General features: G+C 44.1%; 1 protein-coding gene across 1 annotated transcript in view; it reads right to left on the bottom strand.

Moving 5' to 3' along the window:
* Positions 1-23430, bottom strand: part of EGFR (epidermal growth factor receptor) — a 211938-nt gene that overhangs the window by 36037 nt on the left and 152471 nt on the right. The window contains exons 5-16 of the mRNA XM_040455081.1: positions 22596-22664; positions 21629-21747; positions 19888-20029; positions 17727-17843; positions 13800-13926; positions 13627-13700; positions 12695-12785; positions 9662-9861; positions 8594-8726; positions 6502-6592; positions 4697-4854; positions 2619-2657 (exon numbers count right to left, since the gene is read on the bottom strand). Of these exons, the coding sequence (XP_040311015.1) occupies positions 2619-2657; positions 4697-4854; positions 6502-6592; positions 8594-8726; positions 9662-9861; positions 12695-12785; positions 13627-13700; positions 13800-13926; positions 17727-17843; positions 19888-20029; positions 21629-21747; positions 22596-22664 (1360 nt within the window). The remainder of the gene's footprint in view (positions 1-2618; positions 2658-4696; positions 4855-6501; positions 6593-8593; positions 8727-9661; positions 9862-12694; positions 12786-13626; positions 13701-13799; positions 13927-17726; positions 17844-19887; positions 20030-21628; positions 21748-22595; positions 22665-23430) is intronic.

Here is a 23430-nt window from a genome sequence, read left to right as displayed (position 1 = left end):
TTCCTTCCTTCCTTCCTTCCTTCCTTCCTTCCTTCCTTCCTTCCTTCTTATTATTATCTATCTATCTATCTATCTATCTACCTACCTATCTATCTATTGAGAGAGAACATGCACACACACACATGGGGCAGGGGCAGAAGGAGAGGGAAAGAGAGAATCCCAAGCAGGCTCCACACCTAGATGGGCTTGATCCATGAGATCATGCATGACCTGAACCAAAATCAAGAGTTGGACGCTTAACCAACTAAGCCACCTCGTTCCCCGACAATTATATTTTAATCTTTTAAGAAACCACATAATTCAAAAAGTAACTCAGACTTCAGTAATGCTTTTTATATGAATTTTCATGTATCCCCAGAGTATCTCCATACATACGAAGCCTAGAACATCACATCACATGTATTAAGACATGCATTGTCTACTGGTTTGCCTAGGTGAAGGGACTCTTTCCATAATGTTGAGATTCTTCAAAGTGTTCTTGGCTTTCAAGATGGGATGACAGCCATGTGGAATGCTTTATGAATAAGCTTGGGGGAGGTTATCATGTGATAGGATTTCAACATAAAAAAGATCATTGTCATAAATGAGTGATGTCACCATGCAACATCAAACCACTCTGCCACATTCTTCTTCCCACAAAGGTGGTGTTTGATTCAGGGACAGCAAAAACTCAAAACTCAGGTTCTAGAGCTCACTGAGGAAACAACCATCTGAATTCGTGGGTTCTGAATTTAGAATCTTCAAATTCCATAAATATAATCTGTATTTATAGATTCTAGAAATACTATAATACAATCTTCAAGTCCTATAAATATAACCTGTATCAATTTAATATAAAATAACTTAATTTTACATATTAAAATTCTATAAAAATCATCTTAAAATTATTGTTCTCAAGTATCTATTCTATTTGAATTTCTGGCAAACTTTGTATTTTTAGGAAGAAATGTTAAAGAACATCAAGATTAATTAGTATCATTAGCACATAAGTATCCCAAGATCCTTATAAATTGCTTGTAAGTGGGTCAAAGGTACTTCATGACAATGATATTTACAACACTTTCTTCTCAGTGAGTGAAAAAGTCATCTCCTGCATTATCCCATCTCCCCAGTGAATGCACTTTGGATTAATGAGTTTTTATTATATTGAAAAGAACACCAGAAACATATAAAGAATAATTGGTTACAGACTATCTGTTCCATGGGGAGCTGTAGTAAGGGTGAGTGAATAAAAAAGGAAGAAAAACATAAAAAGAGTAAATATCACAAAGAATGGCCATTGGCTAGTTTCCAGGTGGGGCTTTGATGGAAAACCTCATTACAAAGGTACCGAGTGTAGCATGAAGATAGGACAAATTTTGCTGACATCCCGGTAGGCTCAGCAAAGAGGAAGCGAGAGACTGCCTTACTTGTCTTTAAGGTTTCACTTGAGAGTAGGGTTAATTCTGGGGCAGAAGAGTCAGCTGACAGGGAAGGCAGGTTATTGAAGGGATTTTGTAGACATGATGAGAAATGGAAGAGATGGAGGTTTGGTTAGCGTTGGGGACGTCAGGAATGACAAAGAAGAGCCTTGTACATCATTCTGAATCCTCGCTAGACAGTGTTGGTCGATAACACCACTCTGTCCTGAGGAGTCTGAACAGCCATTCCCGATTCTGCCTTTCCTAGTGCAGCATTTCAAGCAATGATAGCAAATGAATCAGAACTGAAATGCTAGTGGAAGTCATTGTTTAGAAAAGGGGAGAAAGTCCCCCCAAGCTGGAGCTGTCATCACACAGGAAGGTTTGTGATACGGTCAAATGGATCATCAAGCAGGAAAAGAAGAGAAGCTAGAAGGAGGCTCTAGAAGAACTGGTGTGACCAAGAAGTCATAAATAGACTCCACATAAAGAGGAGCACTGTGTACCAAGTACGAGCTGGGCGTGGAACTGGCCCCAGGGCTCACATCCTGCATCCCTCCCGCCGAAGCACACGACAAAGTAGGCACGGGAGACGTGGGTGCAACCAGCAGGATGGTCTCTGCCAGGGATGCTGTGCCAGCCCAGAGAAGAAATAAGAACTGTGAAGGTAGGGGCACCCGGGTGGCTCAGTCGGTGAAGCGTCTGACTCTTGATTTCGGCTCAGGTCATGGTCTCACAGTTCATGGGACTGAGCCCCACCTCAGGCTCTGCGCTGACAGTACGAAGCCTGCTTGGGATTTCCCCTCTCTCCCTCTCTCTCTCTCTGACCCTCCCCTGCGAGTGCTCTCTGTCAACATAAAAAAAATAAACTTAAAAAAAAAATCTGTAAAAGGGGCATCTGGGTGGCTCAGTTGGTTGAGCAGACCTCTGACTTGGGCTTAGGTCACGATCTCACATTTGTGGGTTTGAGCCCCACGTTGGGCTCAGAACCTGGAACCTACTTTGGATTCTGTGTCTCGCCCTCTCTCTGCCCCTCCCCTGCTCGTGCTCTGTCTCTCTCTGTGTCTCAAAAAATAAGGTAAAACATTTTTAAAAATCTGCAAAAAAAAGAACCTGTGAAGGCAGAGGGGAATCAGAAATGCAGGAAAGCATTATCTGTGCAGATAGAGTGTTTGGTCATTTCTGAGAAGGTCCACTAGACTCAAGTAGAACACTTACCCATCTGTTGCACAGCCTTCAAGACCTGGCCCAGAACAGCTGTGGGTATTGAGGGAGAAATACACATTTTGATCATAAGTCAACGTGCTTTAAATTACTCTCAAATCATTAAAATCACCATGAATCTCAATTTGGGGGGGCAGCAGTTAATTATTTATTTATTTTGCATTTATTCATTCGTTCATTCACTCGGCATGTATTTTTGAATGTTGCACTCTGTGACACGGATTGTTCTAGCATTTAGCAGAGTGGACATTTTCTGGCCTCTGTTACTGAAATGCGTTCATGCGTACTTTATGATATAGGTATAGCTGTCTCATATCTGGCTCTAGGATGTCAGTACAGGCAGGGGAGGAGAGGCGGCCAAGACTAGAGCCATACTGATTAAGGGGTAGGAGGAGAGGAACCGATGTGTGAGGATGAGTCTCAGGGGCAGGGCAACGGCAGTGATGACTTCAGACCCTGGAATCCAGGGGCAGTACGGGAGCTGGTTTCCTCTCCTCCCACAGGACTGAAACGTCTTACATACAGCAGAGACGGCATTGGTCTTAAATGACTCTTGAGAAGCTGGGTCCCCGTTCTAGTGAGGGAGGCCACCGTCCCTTATTTTGATTACAGAATGATATAAAAAGGCAGAATACATTGGCTTTGAAGTATGGCAACACTTGCCAAGACAAACATCAGTAGGAAAACAGAATATTCCAATTAAATGCAAAAGACAACTCATGCTGTTGCACATGGATGGACCTAGAGAGAATTATGCTAACTGAAACAAGTCAGACGGAAGAAGACAAATCCCGTAAGATTTCATCTATATAATGGAGCCTAAAAAAATAAAACAAACGAACAAACAAACAACAGCAACAGACTCATAAATACAGAGAACAAATCGGTGGTTGCCACAGAGAAACAGGGGGGATGACTAAAATGGGTGAAGGGGTTAAGGGGTATGAGCTTCTAGTTATAAAATAAATAAGACATGGGGATGAGAAGTGCAGAACAGAAAATACAGTCCATAATGTAATAATTTTGTCTGGGGACAGATGGTGACTATACATATTGTGAGGAGCACTGCATAATGTATAGAATTGTCAAATTGTTCTGTTGTACACCTGAAACGAATAGAACATTGTGTGTAAGCTCTATATCAATTTAAAAAAGGAGATGGGGGACACTACCATTTCATGGCCTGGGGAAGGATGAAGGACTACATTTCAAGTATGTGACCAGGCCAGAGGTGCCTGTCAAACACCCCATTTCCTACCTCAGTCAAGGGCTGGGATTTGTACACTCCTCCCGGAGGGTAGGGTCTGTTCCCTCCCCCATTTTCAAGCAGCCCTGCTCCTTTCTCCCCAGTGCCTTTGGGCCTTCCTTCCTACATCACACACACACACACACACACACACACACACACACACACACACAGGCTTTTTCAGGAAGTGGATGCATGGGAGGCCTCCCTATTTCACACTCTATTATCTCCTAGGGAAACCAAAACTCAAAGACAAAAGGCATCACTAATGAGTGACCACTGATAAACTCCCCGCTCACTAGCTTTTTCTCCCCCACAATGCCCCGCAGTCTCCAAGAGGGAATACTACACAAAGTGAGTGCAAATTGAAATTGTCCATTTTGGGACCACACACGGGTTTTTTTTGTTGCTTTTTTGGTTTTTGTTTTTTTGGTTTTTTTTGGCAGCCTCTGAAGGTGCTGCGGGGGGAAACAGCAGGGGTTACTAGGGAGAAGCTACTGATGCAGAAGTAGCTCAGGGGGGAAGAAAAGCCAGTTTACATCTGAAGAGGTGACTTGACAAGGACAGTGACAGGACAGGCGCTAGAAGAGTCTTGATTTGAGTACCCAGCTCGAGCTCCTTGGGAAAGCTGATAACACCTTTGCATAATTTTGCAGAAACAATTGTTGAATATGAAGTAAAAGAGCCCATATCACGCTATCATTTAACGTCGTCAGAAAACTGATTCTCTGTCCTCTACTTGACTTCTTCTTTTTTGGTTACGTACAATGAAAACAGGAAACATTCTGCCCGGCGTCGTCTGCACCACAGTCAGGCTGTCACTCACCCGTAGGTACAGTTTGAATGGCACAGGTGACACATGCGATTGGCGTCTGCAAACTTCCAGACCAGGGTGTTGTTTTCTCCCATGATGCCAGCCGGGCAGGTCTTGACGCAGTGAGGGCCGTCAATGTAGTGTGCACACTGCACGCAGCTGTCTGGTCCCTACACCAAGACGGACAGAGACATGTATATAGGCTTCTTTCTCTTTCGAAACTGAAGTAACTTTTTACTTATAATACTTTGTGTGAAAAAGAAGTCAAACAACAGACGTTCTTAAAGCAGAAACACAACAAGCTTGTCTGTGACTGTGAACCACCGTTCACAGCCTACTGAGAAGTCTTCGAATGCATTGACGATATAACAACGGAAAAGAAACTATACTGTATGCTTCGTGACAGTTTACTTAACAGACTGTGGGCAAGTTTCTTTGTCAAAACAATCTTGATGAGTCTACGTGTACATTTACACCTCTATCGCTCAGATGGCATTGTTTGCATATCATATCTGAACTTAAAGAGCAGCTATGTGGGAAGCCAGACTTGCTGAGGCGAACTGAAGAAAGCCCACATTTATGTTTCTCCAGGGACAAGAAGGCAGTAAGTGGAAGTAAGCGGTGGGGGCATAATTAACTGTATACCGTGTTTATTTGATTCCGTTTGCTAAACTCCGAAAAACTCACAGAAGTGAAACTTGACTGTTTGGGTTGTGCCCTACATCAAGGGAGTGAAATAAAGCTGGTAGGGAAGGATGTGCTCACTGGTGAAGTTCTCTGATGTCTCCGTTTTGTCCAAAGACTGAGCGTTCCCAGAACCAGAACGGTCAGATGACTAAGTCAGAATCACCAACAGACTTATTTCAATGATGAAAATTTAACCTAACACCAGGTAAACTTATAAACCAATGGTTTACTTTGTAAACTGCCCTGTTAGCAGCCTACACCTCAAAACACAGCCTTCAGCCCGATTTAGAGACAGCTTTTGAAAAATGTGTTCAATTAGAAGGTTTAGATATGGCTGTTGAAGCTCAAATACAAACAGAACTCCTTATAAATAATATTGAGAATGAACAACATTGGGACATTGATGTGAGGAGGACCTGAATTCTCACGTATACTCTTTATGTAAATAGAAACCTGAATTTTGAAAAGTTTTGCTAGGTGTTTCTTTAAAAAAATTTTTTTTAACGTTCATTCATTCTTGAGAGACACAGAGACAGAGCATGAGTGGGGGAGGGGCAGAGAGAGAGAGAGGGAGACACAGAATCCGAAGCAGGCTCCAGGCTCTGAGACATCAGCACAGAGCCCAGTGCGGGACTCGAACCCACGAACCGTGAGATCATGACGTGAGCCCAAAGTCAGAGACTTAACCGACTGAGCCACCCAGGTGCTCCGCTAGGTGTTTCTTTAAGAACTCTTCAAATAATTATGAACGAATGTTAAATAAGAATCTGATGATGTTTGATTAAGATGGCGAAGCAATGATGACAGATGTCAGAAACAGTGAACACTGGCTGTCGATGTCCCCAGCCTCCCACAGGCATCCCTGGTTTTTGGTAAAAGAGTAGATGTTATTAGATTTGTTGGAGGGTGTTGGACAGAAAGGGTGAATGCTCCTACAAGGTGGGTTGCGTGATGACGTCAACTCAACCACAGCCTCTGTGACCCAGCTGGGAGGTCACAAGGCCCCCTGTATGGGCATGGCTGCCTCTTTGGTAGCTGCAGAGTGATGCTGGCTCATTGCTGTGGTTCTGCTGCTTGGGAAGGCTTTTCCCTTGGACGTATGAGTGAATAACATCAAACGTGCTCCTTACTCGTCCTGTGCAGGTGATATTCATGGCCTGGGGCAGGCATTCTGGATGGCACTGTATGCACTCGGAATTCTCCACAAACTCCCTTGGCTCCCTGAGAGAAGAAAGAAAACCAATCAGTGCTATTTCTAGAGATCCTGATTCAAAATGCCGGCAGGTTACCACTGTCTGAGTTGCAATTGTCTGAAATTTCAGGTGACACAGAACACCTTTCTCAGAAATGCGAGAAAAATTTAGGTAAACATTTAACGGTAGGGAATCTAGGATTATATTGCAATATGATAAACCGATTGTGTTAACTGAATCCATGGTCATCTCCTCTCCGAATAAATGCACAAGCTTCATTTATAATCAAAATATCTTCCCTACATTTTTCTATAAGGCACAGTTTTTGTCTATTAGGCAAACAGGTCAACAAATGAAAAAAGTAACAGTCCGGAAGAGGTGACCACCTCCCCCACCCCCCACAATATCAGATTCATGGGTATTTAAATTAAGCTAGAAGGAAATGGTAACTGTAGATTGACTCACAGGAAAGGGAAGGAGAGATATTAAAACGTACTCAATGATTATTAATAAAAATAGGAAGCATGGAACACAGGTGTGAACACTTTTGCTTGCACTAGTTTCCCTGTTCCTCAAAGATGTATGGGTCAACATTAAGCAAGAAGATGATGTTTGATTGAAAAGACAAAACAGTTGTGACAGCTATTAAGACTGAATGCCGCCTGGTAATTAACTGCAGGCTTTCACGCCAGTGAACAAGGAAACACAAGGAATGTTTACACCCCGCAACATGTTCCCTAAGTCTTCCCTTATGTCATCAATTAAACCAAATGTGCCCAGTTTTTCCTTCCCTCCTTCTCTGGGTCATGATGCCGGCCGGAGGAGCCCATCTGGCAAACCGAGCAAGTGCTGCCGAAAGGCATGGGCACCAACAACATGGTGGTTTTAATTCCCTCTCCCTTTAAAAAGATGTAGAAAACACGATATTCACGTCTACTCATAGCAGTAGGGATTGCATTAATATTGTTGAATTACACAGAGGACTCTGTTAGGTTACTCGGCGTCTCTGCTAAAGGATTCCTACAGAATTAGACTTGGTCCTCTCATTCTGATCCTGAATATTTCTTTTTTTTTTTTTTAATGTGTCTTTATTTTGAGAGAGAGAGAGAGAGAGAGAGAGAGAGCAAGCACTAGTTGGGGAGGGGCACAGAGAGAGGGGGGCAGAGGATCTGAAGTGGGTCCTACGCTCACAGCAGTGAGCCCGACACGGGGCTCGAACTCACAAACCGTGAGATCATGACCAGAGCCGAAGACAGACGCTTAACCGACTGGGCACCCAGGAGCCCCCTGAATATTTCTGAATCCGCGCTGTGGCCCAAGCCCTGATAGCAAAATAAGAAGGAAGATTTCCCGTAGCCATTTATAGTTCCTATGGCTCTCCTCTCTCACAAAATGTCCCCTTTTCTTTAAATTAAAAAGGAAAAAGCCTCTGCTTCTCTCTATCCTTATATTTTACTTTCCTATTAATTTATTTTTAGTCATTATTTGTGGTCATTTGTGGTCAGAGCTTTACATCAATATCAAGATTCCCACAGAATCAAGCAACCGTACTTTTAACCGATAGCAAAAAAAATCCAACAAAGTTTATATGATTATTTCTTTGTTCATGGTTATGTTTCAAGTTATTTGCACTGTTCGATATTGCTTGAACATAAAACAAAAATTAACCAGGAAATATAATTTGTATTACTATATTCTGACACACCAGGAAAAATGTACTGCAAAGAAAAGTCTAAGTGACTGCAGTCTTGGCCACATGAACCATTTATGGCTTTTCCATTTCTCTTGGGAACTTTGTGTGGCTTCGAAAGAGATTAGATATTTCCAAAACCGAGACTATAAATTAGTGGATTGGATTAAGTAATGCAAAAAGTTTGTTCATTTCCTTTGGTCATTAACAGCTGTCAACAAATAAGCAAAAACAAAGGAAAAAGAAAAAAAGGAAAAGTATCAAAGTGAACAACAGTAAACTTATAAAAACAATCGCCTTAGTTTTTATCAGAACAAAGGGGTTACAAAATAACCTTACCCCTCCAGAACATTGCACTTCTCCACACATTCCTTGCCACGGGTGACGTTTTGGCAGGACACGCAGTCTTTTGGCTCCGGGCCCCAGCATCCCTCTGATGAGCATAACGGATGACAGACATGGCCTATGGCCTCTGAGAAGACACAGGGAGCCACAAGGAGTCAGCTAGGGGACAGCGACTAGAGGGGCCAGTTGAGACAACACCTGTAAATGAGGCGCTGGGTTCTTTGTGACCCTGAGCTACACAGACATGCTGGGGGGTCCCTGGAAGAAGCAGTGACACAAAATGGGCTTCTAGAGGCCAACTTCAAGTTCCCTTTTCCAGACTGGGAGTCAAGGGCTCCTGGTCCGGACCTGGGTAGCACTTTGCTGATGAGTGTCATAGCTGATGGAGACACAAGGGAAGGTTTGTGGTTCCTTGTCGTGTGCTGGGCACCATGTCAAGAGTTTTATATACAAAATTTCACTTCATTCTCTCACTAGCAGTGGGAATCACTGCGGTCTCCATTTCATGGATGAGGAAGCCAAAGCTTAAAGGTATTAAGTACACTGACCAAGATCTGGAAGCTAGGAAGGGCTAGAGGCAGAATTTGAACTCAGATCTGCTTCTCTCAGTGACCAGGGTCTCGGTAAAAAGAAATGTGCATGGCCTGGCTTCAAGAGAAGCCTGTGGCTCTAAACTCAGATGAGGAAATGTCACTGTAAAATGCTCATTCTATCTGCATGCGTGTGTGTATGCCTCTATGTGTTGCCAGCTAGAGTCATTAGAGGCTGAAATGAGCAGGGAGAACGGCTGAAAGGTAAAATAATTAATGCTGAATTTAGTTCTGTACGTTACAAATAATTGACAGCTTAAACCTCCAGGCAAATTCATCCTACAAAATGTGAATGATCTGGAAACAATTCCGGTGAACTTCCCATGATAACTTCACATGTAGGGCTGTACAGATTTCTTTTAATCTGCTTCTTTAGGAATGAAAAATATAATTTAAATGTTTGGGAATCTTCTAAATCAACATACATGACCCACGTGAACCATTTCCATGATCAACCAAAGTGATTACTTACTGCAGCCTTTTTCATCTTTGTTGTTTATAATTTTGGTTTTCTGACTTGAAGTCCCAAACAGTTTTTTCCAGTTTATTGTATTTGCATAGCACAATTTTTGGTTTCCTGAAACGATCACATCTCCATCACTTATCTCCTTGAGGGAGCGTAATCCCAAGGACGTTATGTCCAGGCCGACAACCGCAAGAGAAAACTGACCACTACAGTGGAGGGAAGAAAAATAACATTGTGAAAAATGACCAAACAATTCTATCACTAAAAGCTTTATTTTAATTTTCTTCTGGACCACCTTATATGTACTACAATCCCCCTCCCGGTGACTGTAAGTCATATTGCAGGAAGTCTGTATTGCAACTTTTGAAAATGACAACAGATTTTTTTAGCTCCTCCAGGGAAAAGCTAGTTCCTTGTCCATTTACTATCTTTAACCCCAGTGGAATACTGAAGGTGAATAAATATTAATGTCATTATTATATTTACTGCATGTTTTTTTTTTTTTTGCCTGGGAATTGAACAGCATCTTCTTCTTTTTTAATGTTTATTTATTTATTTTGAGACACAGAGCAAGAGCATAACAGAGATGGGGGAGGGGGAAGGAATGCATGGGAAGGGGCAGAGAGAGAGGGAGAGAATCCCAAGCAGGCTCCACACTGTCAGCACAGAGCCCGATGCAGGGCTTGAACTCACAAATCTGAAGATCATGACCTGAGCCTATTGAGAGTTGGACACTTAACTGACAGAGCCATCCAGGTGCCCTGAGAGCATGTTCTAATCCCTCAAATATCCAAATACACTTCAAAAATCATAGGTTCATTTTTTCCATCCACCCACCTACCCATTAATCTATCTTTCCATCCACTCACCCATCTATTGATCCATTTGTCCATCTACTTATCTAGGCAGGCATGCTTCCATCCATCCATTTTTCCATCTATCTATCTATCTATCTATCTATCTATCTATCTATCTATCTATCCATCTATCCATCCATCCATCCATCCATCCATCCATCCATCCATCCACCCACCCTTCCATCCTCTCATCTATGCATCCATCTACCCACTCATCTATCCATTCATCCATGGATTCATTCAACCATCCATCCACTCAGCTATCTATCTATCCATCCATCCATTGATCCACTGACCCATCAATCCATCCATTAACCCATCCATCCATATATTGAACAAACATCTGAACCATCCAACTCTGTCTGTGCTAGAACTCTATAAGACTATCCATATGTTTTCATCAAGGGACTGGATAAAAGTAATTCAGACTAAAAGGAGGGAAATCCTGAACCACCAGGAGGAACAGGAAGGCAAGAAAGCATCTGATGGGGTGCTGAGAACCAGGAGCTCCTGCTGGAGCAGAAACCTGGAGGTGAGGAGGCTTGGGCAAGGGATCTAGGGAGGGTGACAGAAGACCTTGCACCCTTGAGCTTGGTTGTTGTGTGCAAATGATGCGGAACTACAGGAAAGAGACTTGCATTTTTAGGAAGCTCATTGGACACCAGGACAGGGAACAGACCAGCTGAGGCAGCACTCAATGAGGAGTCATCAGACAGGAGATGACAAAAGTTGAATTTGGAGACCCCTCCTCTCCTTGTTTCTCTTTCTCTCCTGACCCTTTCCTCCTTCTCCCTTCCCACAACCCGGCTTCTGTGGAAAGCAAGGAGCCCTGTGTTGAAGACCTGTAACTCTACTGTTTAGGAATTCTCTCTCAACATGTGCCCACAGAAGCCTAGGCACTGGGACAAAGCTGGTGTCTTCCGTGCAGGCCAGACCTGGCTCTGATGAGCTGTACCTGGAGCCAGCGATCACCTTGCCCCAGGAGGGACTGTGTATTTCTAGACTTCTCATAAATGTGAAAAGGAAAAAAAAAAAGTAATTCTAATTTTGTTTAAATTCCGAAACGTAAGCCAACTGGCACCTGCCAGTCACTTAAGAAAATGGATCTAAATCTCTTGTCTCTATGAAAGAAGTGGTTCAAAAGAAGTGGTCTTGAGAACTCAGAACAAAGGGGTCTTTCTGGGAAGCAATGGTTATTATCAGAGATGCACAGCCAAGAATGTTTTTAAAAAGCAGTATATATTTTATGTGTACTATACTCTAATTTTCTTTAATATAATTTTAAAATGTTCATTTATTTTGAGAGAGAGAAAGAGAGAGTGCACATGAGCAGGGGAGGGGCAGAGAGAGAATCTGTCAGTGCAGAGCCTGACGCGGGGCTCGAACTCACAAACTGTGAGATCGTGGCCCTGAGCCGAAATCAAGAGTAGGACGCTTAACTGACTGACCCACCCAGGCGCCCCATGATTTTCTTTAATATTGAGTGATATTATGTAGTCATTTTAAAGGACAATTAATGAGTAATAGTTCTCAGCATCAGACTGTTTCCAAGGCAGGTCTGACAAAGAAATTCTCAAATCATTATTACTCTGAACTATATTCAAGATGCTTCTACGTGAGTATGCCACTGTCGGAGTTGGAAAAGTGGAACCGCTGAACCAGTCGTGTATCAAAAAGTCTGTCAGCCCCCTCTGACGCGGTGCGCTCATAAGGACATGTCATTTCAGGACTCCTCTTACCAAAACACGTACAACCTCCATCGAATCATTAGAAAACATCAGCCCTTCCACAAAATGCTTGGCCAGTACTTTTTAAAAGCGTCAAGGCCATAAACGAGATGAAAAGACACAGGGACTGTTACAGATTGGAAGGGACTAAGGAGACACAGCCACCAAGTGCAGTGCGGGGTACTGGACTGCACACTGACACGCGGCATTCACGAGCAAACTGGTGACATCGGAGTGACGTCTGGTGGTGGAGGTCACAGCAATGTGCCGATGTTAATTTCTTCCTCTGCCTCTCGTGCCATGCTTCGGTGAGAAGCTTGCTGGAGGACTGATGGCAGCTCTCTGCAGGATCTTTGTAACAGCTGTAGAAGTCTAATTTCAAACTCTTCTGTAGGTCTTATTTAAAAAAAAAATTTGCTTTTTAATCTACCAGGCTTTGGCCCGGGTCAACTTACTGTTGCTTTGTTCTTCCACGTATGATTTCTAGGTTCTCGAAAGCATGGAGGTCAGTCCTGTTTTCAGGCCAGGCCTGAATCAGCAAAAACCCTACAAAGGCAGAAGGAAGGCTCAGACACGCACCGCTTATACGTTTCTTTTTTATGAGACATTTTAGGATTCTCGAGAGACTGTAACAGGACAAAGAAAGGTGAACATCTGATTGGATTCTTTTTCTAATCTTTACCTTACCCACGTGTTGATACAAGCCAAGGCACAATTATACAGCGGACATCCTGCCTCTGACGTAGAATCCCCCGTCCCTCCCTGCATCTCTCCCACCACCCAACACCCCCACGGGCTGTCCCGTGGTGCCGAAGCTCTGACAGCCTTGCTGGGCTCCGTATCTGATGACCCAGACTGGCTTCTTAATGACAAGTGCCATGTCTTAAGCTGTCACAGAATGAGATTCACAGATTTTCCTGACTTAATTCCAATATTCCAAACAATCTTGTTATTTAGGTCCAATTATTCCCTTTTTATGGATGAAGGCAGTGGAGCTCTGATGGCAGTCATGGACCAAAGGTTGGCCGGTGGCCGAGCAGGGACGTGAAGTCCAGTCTGTGAGGCTCGAGAGCCTGTGCTGTTCCTTCAGCACTTTGCCTTTCCTCTCCCTCTACCCATGAAAGTCACTGGGCCATCAGGACGGCTGGCCGGGGCCGAGAAGACAAGGACACAAAATCGGGAATGACTCGTCTTTGATTAAAGTGTTTACCCTTCATGTGCAGGGGAAAGCGCACTTGTGAAAACGATCAAAGAACCCATTAGTCATTAGTGGTAGACGTTGAGAGGAAATGTCTTTATGCCAAGAGAGAAGAGATTACATCCACAAGTTCTCTCTGTTCAACACCCATTTTCCATTTATGTTGATGGATATGTTGGCAGCACACACCTGTAATTTCCTTTACAGTTTTTAGAATATCCAGTTCCTTTGGATCTAGAGGTGGAGTATGCGTGAAGGAGTCACTGAAACAAGCAACAGAATGATTATTGATTAACAATCTCGTCCAGTGAACAAAGTGGATTTTGTGTTTCTCCCTACCAGTGCCTTAATCTGTTACTTACCCTCTAAATGCTACTGGCAGGATATGAAGATCTCCACTGATCGAGGTGCAATTTTTGAAGTGTTTAATATTTGTAGCATTGATGGAAAGTGTGTCTTTAAATTCACCAATTCCTATTCCATTACAAACTATAAAGAGAAGGGAGATGTTTATTCCACTCACATATGTTGGATTAAGAGTAGCTAGGGATCTACAGGCAGAAGGAAGCGGGAAGGGAACTGTAGCCATGAGACTATCACTGCCATGCCATCATTCATTCATTCAACAAACATTCACGGAGGCCGGCTGGGCACCATAACTGTGGCAGGGCTTGGAGTTAAGCGGTTGGAGAAGGTGATGCTGTCCTCGTTGATTGCCGTTGCTGCCCTCAACTTGGGTTCTCTTCCTCACGATCTCCCTCCTAGACTTAGTCTAATTGCTCTTAACTACTCTTGCTTCCTCTGGTTTGTGTCCTTGGCAGTGCAATCCACGGGCTGCCACCAGCACCACTTCTGTCCGGCTCTCGTCAGGGCATTCCCCTAAAACTCAACACCTTTCCATTGTTCTAACCTGGTTACGTCTTTGTCCTCCGTCTTACAGAAACAATGGGCACAGATTTTTTTTTTAATTAGTAAGAGTAAGGTGCATTCCTCTGAGGATGTTGAGAAATAGAATAAAGGGACCAAAATGACCAGAAATTCCACTCTAGGGTATTTTGAAAAGTGTTCCTTCCAGCTATCCTCCGTGGTGATGACACGCCAGATATGTATTTTTTTTTCGCTTTTTCTGCCGTGAACATTCCTCATATCATATAAACTATTCGTTGAAGGTGATTGTTAATGGCTGTCTTATATTACATCATAGGGAATACTGTAATAACTTTTATCAGATTAACTGCTGTTCTTCCCCTGTGTTTACTTGAGCCAAATGCTTTGATCTGCGTCCTATTGCTACATCAGTCTCAGATGCCCTTTTCCACACCCTGGGCCCATTTATTAATTTATATCCACTCCTAAATTTCCATCTCAAATGCCATCTCTGCCCTAAAGCCCATATTTATCTGCTATAATTCTCCCTCTAGAATTTGCAGATAAATTTTGGTACCTATCTTCCAGACCTATCTTGACTTTGAAGTACAGTCACTGAAAATCTCATTGCTCAGGATAAGGTCCTATCCTGTCCTCCCCCTGGACTTCTAGGGGGTACAGTCAAGCCCCGCTGTCCCACCGCCGGCCTCTGTGCTCTGCTCCATTGGGAGTCCCTTGTCGCAAAGAACCTTCCACTCTGGCAGCCATGACTGTCCTGCTGGGTCTCTGGGCTCACTCTGTGTGCCAGCCTCCTCTCTGGTCTGGGGGTGGAGGGGGCTCTTCTAAGGACTCCTGTGTCGACTGGCTCACTCAAACCTTCTTTAGGATTCATAGGGTCTGGCTGACAATGGAGAATGAGGTGGCCATATAAGGACTTGCCATTTAATTACAGGTCTGGCAGAGAATTCCATGTGTTTGAGAGAATATTCATTCTCTCTCTTTCTCTCTCTCTCTCTCTGCTTGTGTGTGATAGTGGGGGCAGGGTTACTTTAATTCCTAAATTCAGAGATAAATTATGTATTCACCCCTAGAGATTCCTGCACCGTCATCCTTACCCAGTGGTATTGCCCTATACCTGAAGGGCTCTGAATTTGGGATAGGCAGAAAAATAGGTCAGAATCACTATAGGAGAATCAAACTGTTTACGTGTTCGAACACATAATGTGTTTGAACACAAAATGGACAAAACCAAACCCAAACCATCTCTGATTATGTCAGTCATGCGAGGGCGCTGACAGTAACCCTCTCTTTCCTCAGCGGACTCTTCTCTCTTACTCCCTCTGTGCCAGGCGCCGCCCCACATTCTTATTTTCCTCCTTCTATGTCTCCTCTGCCAGACAGTTTGCTGAAGCCAAAGGACACTCATCCATCAGGGCACTGACCCGCCTGCCCCCCAGGGGTTATAAGACCGGGAAGAGGTGGACCGAGCCGACGAGCTCATGGGTCTGGCCTAGGACCAAGCTTGCATGAACTTCAAATCTTGGCTGTTATTCTTAGCTGTTGAAACTTGGGCAAGTCATTTAGACTCCCTGGTACTCGGTGTCCTCATCTGTAGAATGGGATCATGATAACACAGAGGTGTTGGGACGGTTCAATGACATGGAGGCTAAGCTGGCCCCGTGGAGAATGCGTGTCAAATGTCTATGGGAGTAAAAAGGGGAGCAATCAGTTTCAACTGAAAAGACGGATAGCTTCACAGGGAAGGCGGCACCCGTGGATATCAAGGTAAGCAGCTGGGCACTGAGGTGCTGTTTATAACACCGAAATAGTGGAACAATCAAAATGAGCACATAAAGTGAGATGGGTTGAAAAAATTCTGGTGCAGCCACAGAGGGGAGCCTAGGCGGCTGTACCGGAGAATGAAGAAGATTTACATGGACTCATCCGGAGTGATTTCTAGGATATATGAAGTTTAAGAAGCAAAGTACAAAGAGCGTAGACAGTGGCTTTTGAGCAGAAGACACGACTGGGACACAGGAGCCAGCTGTAGGGGCTCCCACTGGCCACATGTTGAGCTAATTTGAGCACCCAAAGGAATGACAGGAATGAATTACAAGAACTTGAATAAAGAAGGATTCCATGATCTCATGTAGGAGGTAAAAAAAAAATTTTTTTTTTTTTAAATTTTTTTTTTCAACATTTATTTATTTTTGGGACAGAGAGAGACGGAGCATGAACGGGCGAGGGGCAGAGAGAGAGGGAGACACAGAATCGGAAACAGGCTCCAGGCTCTGAGCCATCAGCCCAGAGCCCGACGCGGGGCTCGAACTCACAGACCGCGAGATCGTGACCTGGCTGAAGTCGGACGCTTAACCGACTGCGCCACCCAGGCGCCCCCAAAAAAAATTTTTTTAAAGAATGCCAACTAATAAATGTAGAAGAAATGACAGAAATAGGAAGTCACTCTTTTATAACCACCCAAAAATCTTTTCTGATTTGTCATCATTAGTAATGAACTAACATGGTATCCTATGTCCCTTGCTGTGAGACGATGAGAGGAAATCAACATGACGTATAATGCTCCTGCCCAAAAAAGCTCAACGTGAATGTGACCATGAGGAAAAACAGCCAGTGAAGCCAAACTGAGGGACCTACTGCAAAATACCTGGCCTAGACTCTTCACATCAGGTCACGGAAGACAGAAGGAAAGCAAGTGGGGGGAGGGGAGCTGAGCCACAAATGTCAAGTAATGAAGAAAATGGGGGCAAGACATCTACCTGAAACCCATGATTGTTGATTGGGGTCTGGATTGAAAAGCAGCTAAATATGACATAATGGGGACAGAAAGAGGAAGTCTGAACTACGTAGAATACTAGGAAAGAGTATTGAGTCGATGTTCAACAATCCTGAGTGTGAACGTGGTCTTTCTTTACTTAGGAGAATGGCCCCCTTTGTAAGAAAATAGGCTGACAGACGTAGGGGTGAAGTGTTACAATATCTGTAACTGTCCTATAGATCAGAGAACAATTTCACCCATGCATGCGCACATAACACATACGCACACACACATACACACAAATATGGAGCCAGTGAACGCAATGTGGCAAAATGCCAACCAGTGGCGAATTCATATATGAGAGGCATATGGTGTTCACTGCACCATACCTGCGATGTTTTTGGGGGTTCAAAAATTTTTACAAAAATGATAAAGTAAAAGCCCAAGTAGGAGCACGCTAGCATTGAGGATACTCCAAGAACAGGGCACGGGATGAAGGAACAAATTTGTGAGCCTGAAGAAAAAGACTTGCTCAAATCTCTTCCCAAGTCTGATGCCGAGGGGGGTCCGGCGGAGGTAGGGCAGAAAACCCCCAGCTTTGTGACCAGAGAGAAAGCCTCATCCCCACCCCGTACAGGCCTCCTACCTTTACGGCAAGGCCCTTCACACTTTTTACACTTGCGGACGCCATCTTCCTCCACTTCATAGCTATCAGAACTGCAGGCACGGACACACGAACCGTGGTCTGTCACCACATAGTTACCTGGGGAGAGATAAGGAAAGGAAGGTGCTGAAAGCAGCAACAGGTGTTTCTGGGCCTCACACAGTTGTCACCTGTTCTACAAAGGGGCGGATGAAAGGGGCCTATCATCCTCTGCTTTTATTTACTTTAAGGACAAAGAACGAAAGGTTGCAAACAGACAAGGTATCTAGTTCAAGAGTTTTTAACAGCTTACGCAGCCATGACATGGAGAAATAGATTTCAGCACGTAGGAGACGGACGTGTCAGGTAGAACGTGGTGTCTGCTCACAAGTTTGGAAACATCTCCTCACAGCTCATTTTTCTGGACGTTCTAACTTTAGGACCTATGGTTAAAGCCTGAATACTTATTAAAACTAAGTGACCCCGAACGAAGCCCACTCTTCCAGCGAAGCTGCCTCATCTGGGGATACGCATAATTCGTGTGGCAGACCTGCTGCCCTCTGTGGTTCTGTCCAGCCTGACAACCTTCCCTTTGCTGGGGGCTGGGACCACCAGCTGGTGCTGCATGAAGCCAGGCACATGAGTCATCTTGCAAGCCTCCCCTCACGCTGACTTAATTTAACATAAATATCAATGTTTCTGGAGCTCTAAGTGTTCCTGTTTTGACTTCCCCCAGTATGTCCTCACACATATTTCTTGGACATTTATAATTTTTCTTTCTGTAAATTGTCTGCTTTTCTCCCAGGTTCTGTTTTCCTGTGGATTTATTATTTTTTCTTTTTTTAATGTTTATTTATTTTTGAGAGAGAGAGACAGAGCGTGAGCAGGGGAGGGGCAGAGAGAGAGGGAGACACAGAATCCAAAGCAGGCTCCAGGCTCCGAGGCATCAGCACAGAGCCTGACGCGGGGCTCACACTCACCGACCATGAGATCAAGACCTGAGCCGAAGTTGGGCGCTTAACTGACTGAGCCACCCAGGCGCCCTGTTTTCCTGTGGATTTTTATTTTTTATTTTTTTAAATTTTTTAACATTTATTCATTTTTGAGAGTGAGAGAGACAGAGCATGAGCAGGGGAGGGGCAGAGAGAGAGGGAGACACAGAATCAGAAGCAGGCTCCAGGCTCCGAGCTATTAGCACAGGGCCTGACGTGGGGCTTGAACTCATGGACTGTGAGATCATGACCTGAGCCAAGGTTGGATGCTTAGCTGACTGAGCCACCCAGGCGCCCCTCCTGTGGATTTTTAAACTCTACCTAGTAAGCCCTCCATCAAAAATGATACCTGTGTCATAATTGTGGCAATTTTTAGAAATTTTATTCAGTTAGTCCCATTACCATGGTGTACTGTTCAATTTGTAAATTATTTTTTCTGTATAGAATTTAAAGGTTTGCATGTCCACAAATCTGGTAGGGCAATGCTCCCTCTCATAATGGTACCTACAATTGTTTTTTTCTCTTGGTTAATTTTTACTCCTAGAAATTAGGAATGGTTTATAAAGCTTTTTAATTAGACAACTCTACACTTTCTCTTTTAGGACATAATTCCTATCACCATTTACCTGAATACTATAGCCATCTGTAGAGGGCAAATACAAATAAGCAAAACCCAATTCAAAACAATTAAAACAAAACAAACCAATACACAAAACCCCTCCTGTGCAGTGTTAGAACCTCTAGAAGGCACAATTTTGACCAGGATTTTAACCACTAAAGAGGGCGGGTCTTGTGACACACTCTTTAACTTAGGTCTACTGGGGCAAGAGCTAAACAGTGAAATGACCCAGTGGCCACGGGTTTGTGCCAGTCAGACAACTGATATTCTGGACCAGTACAGCTGGACCTCGGTCCCAGGGTGTGTTTCTTGTCCTGGCCACCATGGATGTGAAAACTGACAGTGGTGAACAGGGCACCAGCCATTGCCTGTCACCTGCGGCAGTGTCTTAACCCGTCCCCTATACCATTGGGCAGGCCTACAGTCACCTGTCTGACAGTGAGGCAAACATACGACAAAAAGATTACCCAAGACAGAGGGACTCAAGGATTAGGAGATAAAACAGGAAATGGATGCCTGATAACTGAAAGGGTTTTGCATGTGATGAACTCACGGGGGCATTTCTTCACACAGGTGGCACCAAAGCTGTATTTTCCCTCTGGGTTGACATCCATCTGGTAGGTGGTGGGGTTGTAGAGCATGAGTGGCGGGCAGGTGTCCTTGCACGTGGCTTCATCCCGGAACTTGCGGCAGACCTGTTCACAGGAGGGACATGCACTGGTCAAACTGGCAAGGACACTCAGCACTGTGTCAATTCTGTGCAGAAAGCTCAGGTTATAGTTCCCAATGTCCAGGAATTTGATTCAAGCAAAAAAAAAAGAAGACAAAAACAAGCAAAAAAAAAAAAAAAAAAAAAACCTGGCCAAGTACTTTCAGTAGAGTCAGAAAGACCTTTTTCTTAAAAGTATGATTTTTCTTACACTGTCTTATCTGTGATAATTTATGGTTTATGATGGAAAAAATACATCTTTATTAACTACGAAAGGATGCAGGAGTTCACATACTAGAGTGAGAACTATAGAGTGAAATTATATTTAAACTCAATTTACATTGGGTTTCCTTATAAGGAACACTTGAGGATATATGTTAAACATTTATTTTTTATTTTTATTTTGGGGCAGGGCAGAGGCAAAGGGAGACAAAGAATCTCAAGCAGGTTCCAGGCCCAGCATGGAGCCTGACGCAGGGCTCGATCTCGTGACTGTGAGATCATGACCTGAGCCGAAATCAAAGGTCTGACACTTACCGGATTGAGCCATCAAGGTGCCCCATTTTTTAAAAAGCATTTTATTTTTACTTTTATTTTTTTGAGACAGAGATTAAGAGAGAGAGAGACAGAGGCAGAGGGAGAGAGAGGATCTCAGCAGGCTTCACACCCAGCACAGAGCCTGGAGGATATATTTTAGCACTTACTGCCAAATTACAGATAACCTTGATGAGGAAGGGTACCATGCAGAGGGGACCAGACCATATACGGTCATGGCCCTGAGACCTACATGCCATCTCCCTTCCAGGGGCACATTGCAATCAGCCCAGACGAACCAAGTCAAAATCCTGGCCAGGTCCAGCCTCTGGACTTTAAAAATCCTCCCTTCCCTCAAATTGGGAATCTTCTGGATTCCACCTTAGGTGGGCCTCCTCGCCCGGAGCCCACAAGGGTGTCATAGCACTTGGTGCTGCCTCCAGACACACATCTGCCAGCCCTGGTGTCTCCAGGACTCCCATGGTGCCCACAATTGAGGTACCACCTACATGTGGTGCCCACAGCCCCTGGGACACTAGGCTTTTGCCAGGGACAAAAGCGACTGCTTCAAGACCTTGTGTCGGGGGTGTGGGCAGAGGCTCTGAGCTGTGGTGGAAGGAGCAGGAGGACTCGGTCAGAAGATCCAAACATAGCTCCAAGCCGTGCTGAGATCCGTGTGGCTCTGGGTGTGTCGCGTAACATCTCTGTATCCAGGTTGGGGGCCTTACGAAATCAACTCCATAGGTTTATACTGAGACTGACATGGAACAGTAAAGAGTGTGAGAACAGTGCTACTGGCCGCAATACACATTAACCCCAGAGAGTTCGTATTTATTCTGATGCTCATTCGATGCCCAGGTCCCGGTTACGGATGCCACATGCGCTGTGTCACTTAAATAACCTAACAGGTGGGTATTTGCTATCCATCGTTGTCAGGGGAGGAAACCGGGGCACAGAGGGGTCATATGATTTGCCTGAAGTCACAAGGTGAGTGGTGAAGGCGGGACGATACCAGATGCTGTGGTCGGGCTGGGGGAGGGGTGAGCCTTACCAGGCAGTCGCTCTCTCGGGGCCCCGTGCAGCCGGCAGCACACTGGTTATGGCAGCAGTCGCTGGGGGACCTGCCGCGGCAGCGCCCGGAACACTGCTGGGCGCAGATGATTTTGGTCACTGAAAAGGAGCAAAAGTCACCTGTGAGCTGAAGAGCCAGGGAAGGGTCATTCCTCAGGAACCTTGCAGAGCACTTGGAAACAGATGAAAACGTGAACCAGGTGATGAATTCAGTGATTCCCGGCTCGTTAAAATGTTCCCATTCACGCTCTGCCTAATAACACTGAATCATGACATTTCTTTATTGCGCCTCTGTTTTCTACTTATTTTTAATCACTTAGGAGAACTAACCAGATCAAGTCTAGACTTCTGGACCTGCTCGATAATTGCATGTTAGTTAGAACTGAGATTCTGGATGATATGGAAAGCACATCAAATAACAGAAATGCTGCCAGAAAGGAGTGTTTAAAAGGGCGAAACCCTCACATCACAATTAAACTGAAGGACAGATAATGAACTTTTAAGGTGACAGCTCCCCAGATCCCTAGGCCACCCATGCTCGTAAACTAGGATTCCTGCAGAAAAACCCTCCTGAGAAGGATTCCTCCTGGTTCTGTATAGGCGGGCTCCCAAGAGAGAGAAAATAAGAAGTGTTGTGACGCTCAGGTAACATGGCCGAGTCTTCTGTTCCCAGGAAGATCTGCCAAACATACTGCTCAGAGAGAGTGGCTGTATGCGTGTGGCTGGCTTTCACTCACTTATGACAGGCTGGAGTGCCCCAAAGAGCCCACTCTGGATTAACCGCATGCGGGGAGATCTGCAAGAATGTCATTCACATAACTGCTCACATCTGGCCTTAAAACAAGACCGCATTTAGGAATCTTCAAAGGGAAAACACATACAGTTCGCTAAGCATAAGGGGAAGAAGGTGGGCACACATTTATCCGAAATTTTGTTTGCTGACTTACATTTCTGGCAATTCTCCTTTCCCGGACCCCAGCAGCTTCCATTGGGACATCCTGGATCACACTTTTGGCCTAAAATGTAAAGGTAATAGTTGAATTCGTATCTCAGAGGAAGCAAGCAGGCTGATGGCAGGGACTGCCCAAACCCCTGAGCAACATGATGTTCTAGAAACAAGGAACAGCTTTCACATTTCTTATTCTCTGTTTATTTGCTGGTTGACTTGTAAGATGATTCAAAAGACTTTGATAAGAAAAAAAAAGATGAACCACGTTCTGCTTTTATGTACATTTCAGCTGTAGAAACTGAGGCAGAGAGTAATTATGGACTTGTCACAGGCTATGAAGACTGGAATTCAAATGAACTCAATGGTCCAATTTCCCATATTTGTTTAAGCTTGGGAGAAGTTTTCAGCTTCTCCCATGACATTAAGTGTGTCTAATCTGGTGGGGCTGTTATGCACCCACTACATTCTCAGTATTTTTACTAGCATGGTTGTATCATAATTTCTTTAACCAATCTCTTATTTTTAGATATATAAGTTCCTTCCAAAATCCATTATAAATAAGGCTTCAAGGAATATTTTTGTACAAAAATAATTTTTTTATATCCTATAATTTTCATTCTCCTTATAATTTTTTCTTATTCCTAGACATGAAGTTTCATAGTTCAGGGGGGTGGGGCATACTTTAAAGCTTCAATACATATTGCCAAAATTCTATCCCTGACCATGTCTCATTATTTTATATGCCCACAAGAAGAATATGAGAATTTCTGCTTCTCCATACCCTTCCTGATCTGAGTATCTAAAAATCAAAAGGAATCCAAATATTTAGCAAA

The sequence above is a fragment of the Herpailurus yagouaroundi genome, unplaced genomic scaffold, assembly GCF_014898765.1.
Source record: "Herpailurus yagouaroundi ecotype Mexico unplaced genomic scaffold, PumYag 214, whole genome shotgun sequence".
Classification (NCBI taxonomy): domain Eukaryota; kingdom Metazoa; phylum Chordata; class Mammalia; order Carnivora; family Felidae; genus Herpailurus; species Herpailurus yagouaroundi.
The sequence above is the reverse complement of the archived record's forward strand: the minus strand, read 5'-3'. Positions and strand labels throughout refer to the sequence as shown.